Below are 9308 nucleotides of genomic sequence, written 5' to 3' on the forward strand. Positions count from 1 at the left end.
TTTAAGCCTGAGTAGTTAGGTGTGATTGTATTAATTTATTGCAGGTGGATAAGGTTCATCTTTCTGCTACAGAATGGGTGGGAGGAATGAAACCAAAGTAATGTATTTCATTCTCCTGGGTTTTCCCACCACTGCTGAACTGCAGCTGCTCCTTTTCTCTACTTTACTTCTGGTGTATTTATTAACTGTGTTGGAAAACTTCCTTATCATTCTCATCATCCGCAACAACCAGGGTCTGCAAAACCCCATGTATTTCTTCCTAGGGAGTCTGTCTTTCTTGGAGATCTGGTATGTTTCTGTCATTGAGCCAAAGATGATCGTAGATGTCATTTCTCATGACAAACGTATCTCATTCCAGGGCTGCATGACACAGTTGTATTTCTTTGTGACTTTTGTTTGTACTGAGTATATTCTGTTAGCTGTTATGGCCTACGACCGCTTTGTGGCCATATGCAAACCTCTCAGATACCCACTCATCATGAGTCACAAGTTCTGTGCTCAGTTGATAGCTGGCTGTTGGATGTGTGGTTTGACCACTTCTTCCATCAAGCTGAGCTTTATAGCCCGGCTCTCATACTGTGATGTGGACAAAATCAATCATTATTTCTGTGATATTTCACCCCTACTGAATATTTCCTGCAGCGATTCCTCTTTGGCTGAGCTAGTGGACTTCATCTTGGCTCTGATGGTTATCATGGTACCTCTGTGTATTGTGGTGGCCTCCTACATTTGCATCATGTTCACCGTGTTGAAGATTCCTTCTTCTCAGGGGAGGCAAAAGGCCTTTTACACCTGCAGCTCCCACCTGACCGTGGTGATTTTGTTCTACTCCACCACCCTTTTCACTTACAGCCGTCCCAAGCTCATGTACACCTATCGTGCTAACAAGTTGGTATCAGTCCTGTACACGGTGGTTGTGCCACTTCTGAATCCTCTCATATATTGTCTTAGAAACAAAGAAGTCAGGTTTGCCATGAGAAGGACTTTTACTTGCAGAAGACACACCAAAGAAAGCAACGAAAGGGTCCCGGAGAAGGGGCTTTGCTCATGAAGATCAACTGGAAGTGCTGAGGAGCTAAAGTCAGGAGATCCAGACCTTAATCCACACCAAAGTGAAACTCTCCTATTCATGCACACACTACTCATATTTATTGGACTAGACCTTAATATATCTAAGCTAGATCTAGGTATATACTATGGCTTTGACTTGAGATGTTTGGGTTTGGGTTTTTTTTGCTTGTTTTCCCCTTAAGAATCTATGCTGTCACCCTTTCTTAAAAATCTCCTGCTGAATGACTGCTCTGTTTTTAAAGAGGTTTGGAAATGCTAGAAAATGAACCCCAGGTTTGTTTGCCCTACATAGAATAGAGTCCAGAAAACATTGTAAAATGCATTTGAAAACCAGATATCTATGTGTGATTTATTTACTCTGAGATTTTGTTATTATCCCTTGAAAGATACAGGCAGCAGAAAAGAATGGGTAATTTGAACAATTTTGGATACCTGGTGTAGGATAAAAGGAACCATCCTCTGAGGAACCATCCTCTGAAGAAGAATATTTTTCTAATATGGCATTAGAGAAGGTAAAATGTGAGTAACTCATGCTCTTCAGGTGGTACAGCTGCATTGTCACTTGGCCTCTGTCTCAGCTTCACCACAGGACTGAGGTATGCCTAAACAACCTTGTTGCACACCAAATAATGTGTTCCATGAAGAAATTCAGACATTCCTGAAAGGATAAATCACTTCAATATTTCCTTCTGGCTGCACAAGCCTTGGATCCAGCAGTATTTCATCAGCAGTAATGATCTTATGCAGGAGTCTGGAAACACAGCTGATGAATCTGAGCTAAACATGGATCGTCTGTGAGAAAATCTGATTATCAGTTAGAAATAAAATGGTGCCTCTAAGAAAACTACTCTGTGTTCAGACTATCACAGTGCTTCAGAACTTTTAATACTCTGTAATAAACAAACAAACAAACACACAAATAAATAAATAACTCTGTCAGCAGAGTGCATTTCCATATGACCAAATTAAATCTGGGTTTAAGTTTATGACTAAGACTGTGGTATCTGATATTCTATGCTCTGTACTAGCACACTGACTTCTCCAATTATGCAGATGAAATATTTAGCTTTCCAGGGAAGAAACCTGGAAGAAACTTGTCTGTGCATCCTGTGCCATAATGCCATGGACACAATTGTTCCAAACAAGACCTTTTTGAGGACTTGAATATAATGTAAAAGAGAGATGTCAGGAATAGCTTGAAGTCAACCACAATGGGGAGCGATCACCAGAAATGTAGGGTGCTTGCTGTATTCCAGGTATTAGCAGAAAATCTGCTATGAGAAAATAGGTAATTGACACAAAATGAATGTACATTACAATATGAACCATTGGAAAGGAGCCCAAAAAAATCCAGTAGTTCTTTAGATTTGCATAAGAAATCAAGAGCCACAGGTACAGCTAGATATGAATTCTTCTAAAAATACGTAAAAATTAGACATGTCTATTTAGACATCGAAGCAAACTACCCTCAGCTCCTTTACTACTCATGGGTATGGATTATCACCCTAGAGGATGCTTATTGTATTTATCTATAACATGTGCCTTTATGCTCAGCCATCTCCAAGAAAATGGAGGGTTGTTTTAATACCAAAATGAATATATCCTTGTGGTACTTCACATTTCTCTCACAGTTCATGGAATATACATCACATAACTTTAGAAATGTTTAAATGTAGAAACTAAAACACTGGCAATGTGAATGTCTATCTATAAGCTCATAACCTATCATTTCTTTATACTGGATGGATAATATAACAGCATCATTCATCTGGCTTATTTTAGACCTTTGCCTTAGATGAGATAAGGTTACTAAAGGTTACTTTGGAAGAAACATCCCTTCCTCCTTTTTCCTGCACTTTTTATTGCTGAGCACGATGCCACATGGTCTGGGATGGCTCTCTGGTCAGCTGAATCAGCTGTTCCAGCTGTGTCCCCTCACAGCTTCTTGCTCGCTCCCAGCCTGTGCCAGCACTGCTCAGCAAGAACTGAAGCATTCCTCTGTTCTCAATATGGTTTTCATCACAAATCCAGGATTTAGTCCCACACAAGCTATGGTGAAGTAATTTATCAGTACAGCATCAGGCTCGCTTCTTTCTTATTACAATATATTAAAGTACTGATACACCAATAATCACCGAATCTATTTCTTCTCTTATTTCAGTTTTTTGTACATAAAGTGCAAACCACAGCATTTCAGTTCTCCTCAGTGAGTTTTTCATAGAAATTTTGCAGGGTGTGAAGTTCCTTTAATACAGTGATTTGGCTACACACATTGACTGGATTTAAAGCAGTGATCTGAAGGTGATTGTTTTGAAATAATGTCAGGAAAATCCTTCAAATACACTGTGAAGAGGATTATCATCCAATTTTTACTGGGTTTATGTACACTAATAATAATGGTGTTAGAAAACCTGAAACAAATAATTCATAACCTATTCAACAGGAGTTCCTAAGTGTTCTTAGGGAAGAACACAGAGAAGTCTTACACAAACACAAACTTTTTGAGAATGCAAGTTCTCTCTTGCATCCAAGTTTATTTCTGGAAGTTTTCCTAATAAACACTTTTGCAAATTCAAGGTTGGGTGCTTTTAAAGTACTGTAAATAAGTCATCTCCCACAAGTAAAGTAGGTAAGACTACAAGTTCAATCTTAGCTTTTGAGAAACTTTCCATCTCTCTTAATCTTACTCTCCACCTCTGGGAGCTGATAAGAATGTATGCAAATGTAAGATAGTCTGGTTTTAGAAGATATTGATCTATTGTCAGTCACAAAATTTGGGAAGCCATCATATCAAGAACAGAAACATTTATTTAACGCAGAGTTATTTAAAACCACATGCCAAAACAAAGAAAATTTATTATCATCTGCTGTAACTAGAAGTGATGCTCCTGTGCTGAGAAGAATGCAGGTTTGCTTGTTGAAAAATATCCGTATCCTAGGGTGTCTGAGATACCCACACAGGAGCTAGCAGATGCTTTTTCCCCTCCTGGAGTGGTTGCTGGATTCCAGAGCAGTGTTTCCTTGGAGGCTGGACCCTCATCTGAATCATACTTTTATGTTTTAGACGGTGAGTACACTTTCCTTGCCAGTCATTTTTCACTTAGTGAAAACTTGCTTTTGTTTAGAGAAGAGAAGCATATTGGCTGGGGAGAAGGTAACGGTGTCTGTTTTGATAATTTGGAAGGAAGCAGATTCTAATGGCTAATGAGGTTTTGATTAGGTCCACAGTGTTTTGCTTAGCAGAAAGAAATCTACAAGGGGCAGGAAGGGTTCTGCCTAAGAAACAGTGAAAAAAGTAGGGGCAAAAGACACACAGAAACAGCATTACACTTTATTGTTTGTGTTTTATTCCTTATTATTGTCTTCCTTTTATACCTTGTGTTTTTCTTCTTTTGCAAGCAAAGAAAAATGGCACAAGGGAAAAATGTCTCATTTGAGGTTCAGATGTCGGCTGTGAAGGTCCAGGACTCTGGAAACTGATTCCCTAGTGTTTTTATGCACACCTATTGAAGTATATATAAACAACATGCTGAGGAGAATGCCTTTAGAACCAGTAAGATGAAAGGCCAGTGATGTATTGATTACAAGAGACTACTGAAAAATCAGTTGAGTAGAAAAAACGTTCAGTATTTTTTGGCGATGTGTTCAAGAAACCTGAATTCCAAAAACCAAACCTGGCTTAAATCACTGTATTACAAGGTATGTGTATTGTGGTGTATTGTCTGAGCTCTGCTTTGATAAATTTAGTGATAGAACTGGGCTAAAAATGGTTGTTTTCTCTTTTTTTCATTACATAGCATGTAATAATCAGGGCTTATGAATATAGTTAGTTCTTCTGGAAATTAAGTACCTTAACAGGAAGCCAGTATTTAATGTGTCTACATTCTAGAGTTTCTGTTTAATCAACCAAGAGACAGTCCCAGAGACCTCTCAGGTGAATCAAAAATCTTCCCTCCTCACTGGCTAAAAAAGCATCTCCAGTATCTTTATTCTTAGCTGTGGTTTTTGTTAACCTCTTTACAAAGCCATTTACTTAAAGCAGTAGTAATTGTTATTTCAACTAAACAATTTTTGATAGGATGTAGGATATCCTTCAGTGGAGAATATATTTGATTAGTATGAAATTATTTCATAAGTTTACATCTGTTACATTTAAATCATTGATGCTTACACATAAAACCAGAATAAAAACAAGAATTTAAAAATAAGGTCAATTAGGTAAGCCAAGACCACACATCTTAAATGGCTGACCATAGTGACACACAATTTTGACATTTTCTTTTACATCACTGTTAGGAAAGGAATAAGCTAGCCAGAAAAGAATAAGAAAAAAGAGATACTTTTGTCCACAAAGACAGATACTTCTAAGGGACTGTTTTCCCCCAGTTTTGAACAGGTGTGGTGAGACTAGAAGAATCACACTGTGGATGCATCTATTTCTCTCTTTTGGCAATATGGGAAGCTTTAGGAATTGTGAAAGCTGTAGACAACAGGTTTGAATAGGCATTGACTGGATACTTGACCCTGACTGCCTAAACCTGAGCTCTCTGCACACAAAAATCCCCAGGGAAAGTAGCCAAAATATTTGATCAGCAAGGTTAAGCAAAGATAAATTCTTTCTCCAAATTTATTTCTCTTTTCTAAGACTCATGGGTAAATAAGAACAAAGGATTAAATAGAGCTCCTAGGATACCTAGAGCTGAGGCTACATTTCAAACCATGGAGGGACAGCTGGAGTAATGTGTTAAAAATTAATTCAGTGCTTTGAAAAGATTAGGTACATGCTGGTTAAGAGAAATGATCTCATGGAAATGACAGCAAACCAAAGAAAATACCAGTAACTGGATGGGGATTTCTATCACTCAGCTTTACACATCTATGTCCATCTTTTTACACAAAGAATAGCTGGACTTTCCTTTAGATCAATGGAGAGAACCAGAAAATCTTAACACATGATTCATACCTTCTACAATAAATATCCTAAAGCTGGAGTGTTTATTTCTGTCCATGGAATTTAAAGGCATCCAAACTATGAGTTCTAGCGTAGGCATCAACCCACAAAATATATTCAAGCCTAGATGAGAGGACAACTAGCTCATGAAAATAAAATTACTAAATATAATTGAAAAGGAATTACCTGAAACATTCTATAAATTAGTCAATTTTTTCCATACTATGTGAATTAGCATTTGAGTAGAGAAAACTTATTTCAGATAGCTCAACATTTGAAGGTTTTGTTTCAAGTACTTTTATAAAAGAAAAAGCTCTGTTTGTCACATTAAAAAGTGTGGGTTTTTAAAATAATTGACTTGGGGTTTTAAACAATTATCCACATTCTTTTAATACATTTCTTGGCTCATATATATTTTTAATTGTTTTGCATCATCTGAAGAAGAACATTCACTTGTTCTTTTCTTTAGGGGAGAGTGTCTTTTGTGGGTTAGTTGCAATCTTAGTACGAGATTTTTTTCTGCCCAGTTAAATCTGAAGTAGGTCTTCAACGGTAGAACAAAATGTCTGTTTCTAGTTGAGTGTAAAGTTTATTAAATTAAAATAGGTTAGTTAAGCTGCATGCAGAATGTTTCTTTATACTGAAGATAACATTACAGGGTAGTTAGTTTACAAATTACCCTGTAACAGTTGACAAAAACCTACAGATATGATATATCAATGAATTTTCTACTCTTTTCCGTCTTTCTATTTTTAATATTTCTTGTGTTTCATATATCTCATCGTTTGTCTTATTCTTCTATAATTGCTTCTCCGGACAAACTGTCTGCAATCTACTACATCCTAATTTCCTTTTGGAACATCATCTGAAAGAAAACATGGAAAACAACACCAGGATAAGTGAGTTCATTTTGGTTGGGTTCAAATCTCACCCAGGATCACAACTCCTTCTCTCAGTTCTCTTCTCCACGATGTATATTGTCACTGTAGTGGGAAATGTCTGCATCATTCTCATCATTAGAATGGACTCCAACCTGCACACTCCAATGTACTTTTTCCTAGAGAATTTGTCCACCTTGGACATCTGCTATTCCTCTGTCATCACTCCCAGGGCAGCACTGGCATTCTTACTGGGCAGAAGAAACATTTCCTACAACGGCTGTGCTTCACAAATGTTCTTCTTCTCTCTCTTTGGTACAACAGAAGCCTTCTTTCTTGCTGCGATGGCTTATGATCGCTTCACTGCCATCTGCAATCCACTGCTCTATCAAGTCATTATGAGCAAAAGACTTTGTGTTCTCATGGTGATGGGCTCTTATCTGTCAGGCTGCATCAACTGCACCATCCAGACAGGCTTCACATTCAGTTTGTCCTTTTGTGGGCCTGGAGAAATAAACCACTTCTTCTGTGATGTTGCTGCAGTGATCCATGCCTCCTGTTCCAACACACTTGTCAATGAGCTCGTAATGCTGGCAGTGTGTGGATTCATAATTGTGGGCACTGCCTTGGTGGTTTTTATCTCCTATGGTTACATAATCATCACAATCATCCAAATGCCTTCAGCTGAAAGCAGGCACAAAGCCTTCTCCACCTGCTCTTCTCACATGATGACAATCTGCTTGTTCTTTGGGACAGCTTTCTTCACATATGCTCGGCCTGGAGCTACATCTTCACCCAACAAAAACAAAACCATCTCAATCTTCTATACAATTGTTATTCCCATGCTAAACCCTTTCATTTACACCCTTCGAAACAAGGAGGTAATAGGGTCTCTGAAAAAACAGTTAAAAAGGAAAGGGTTTTTTTAGCACCTTTACTGAAGCTGAGAATGAATACCCCAATTTGGGATGAACAGATGCTTAGAATGTAAAATAAAGCACATCAGGACCTGCTTTCAGGAGTCTTTTGTGTTTCTAAATGGTCAATAAAAGCAGGAAGTATAAAAACATCTAGGAGAATCTAGAGCAGATGAAGGTGAGGTTTCATTTAACCATGTTTAGACATTTACAATCCATCTGAGCTGTAATTTAGAGGCCTCTTATAGCCATTCAAAAGATACCAGCATTTTAAAGCCATAATTAGTATTATTGCGTTGGGCAATTTGAAGAGTATCTAAGTGTACTGAACATCTAAAATAGGATACTAAACTCAAGATTCTGGCAGTACCTTATTTCTATGCATTGGAACACAACCAGTTCAGGTGGAAGCATTCTCACTCTATATATCCACTGCTAAATTAAGTCAAACAAGTGAAATGGAAGATTTATTTGCCTGTGACTCCTAATATTTTTAATTATTTTTTTCTCAGTTTTGCTTTTAATCACTTCTCTTTCAGAAGAACCACTGAAATTAACATTACGACCATTAAGCATTAAGGGACAATTGAAATCTTCTGCCTGAAATGCTCTTTGACACAAAAAAAAGGGGAAAAAAAAAAGCAGGATTCTGATTCCATGAGTTTGTGTTCACACGAGTGTTTGTAACAGGGTGGGAGCTATTTGTCTGTGACAGGTAAGCTTGTCACAACACAATTTGACAACATGAAGATAATGTTTAAGTTCAACTTTACAGCTGCTTGCAGTGGTTTGAAATTCTGGTTTAAAAAGCACCTTTCAAAAATACCAACTTAAAGCTTTTGTATCAAGTATGGAATCAAGCATCCCGTGGTTGGGAATGGCCCGGGGCTGAGGGGGGACACGGGGAATGGCCCGGGGCCCAGAGGGAGGCACCGGGAACGTCCTGGGGCCCAGTGGCTGTGCCTGGAGCTGCGCTGAGCGGGGCAGCAGCCAGGAGACAGCAACCCCAGGGAGATGGTCCGGCCAATTTATCATTTCGTTAAAAGAGCAGAAGTGAATGCCCAGAGCAGCTGTGGCTGCCCCATCCCTGGAAGTGTCCAAGGCTGGGTTGGATGGAGCAGCCTGGTGTAGTGGAAGGTGTCCCTGCCCATGGCAGGGGGTGGAACGAGATGAGCCTTATGGCCCCTTTCAACCCAAAACAGTCTGAGGTTCTATGATTCTGCTATTCTATGAAGTGCTTTTAATATTGCTAGAAGAAAATGAAGGATTGTGCAGTTGGGAATTAGGCAGGGACTGTTTAATTGACCCTGAACCTCCCTTCTCTCTGACACCTGCTTGCATGTCTCCTTGGGGTCATGGGAAAAGAAATTCTTTCAAGGATGTAATTCTGCCAGTGGACTTGAAGTGTCTCTTCTGAGATGTCATAACACACATTGGGGACACAACTTCCCACCTGCAGACAGCTGGAGCAGCCTTTGCTTCATGCAGAGT

The 9308-nt window shown here is 38.8% G+C and overlaps 2 protein-coding genes across 2 annotated transcripts; both read left to right on the forward strand.

The window, feature by feature from the left end:
• Positions 1-73: 73 nt before the first annotated feature.
• LOC116455805 (olfactory receptor 6Y1-like) lies at positions 74-1051 on the forward strand. The gene has a single exon (XM_032134093.1). The coding sequence runs from the start codon at positions 74-76 to the stop codon at positions 1049-1051; it is 978 nt and encodes a 325-aa protein (XP_031989984.1).
• A 6001-nt stretch (positions 1052-7052) lies between these two features.
• On the forward strand, positions 7053-7867 carry LOC116456033 (olfactory receptor 12-like). Its single transcript, XM_032134530.1, has one exon. The coding sequence runs from the start codon at positions 7068-7070 to the stop codon at positions 7827-7829; it is 762 nt and encodes a 253-aa protein (XP_031990421.1). The 5' UTR covers positions 7053-7067; the 3' UTR covers positions 7830-7867.
• Positions 7868-9308: the final 1441 nt, after the last annotated feature.

Source organism: Corvus moneduloides, chromosome 26 (genome assembly GCF_009650955.1).
Source record: "Corvus moneduloides isolate bCorMon1 chromosome 26, bCorMon1.pri, whole genome shotgun sequence".
In the NCBI taxonomy this organism is placed as follows: Eukaryota; Metazoa; Chordata; class Aves; order Passeriformes; family Corvidae; genus Corvus; species Corvus moneduloides.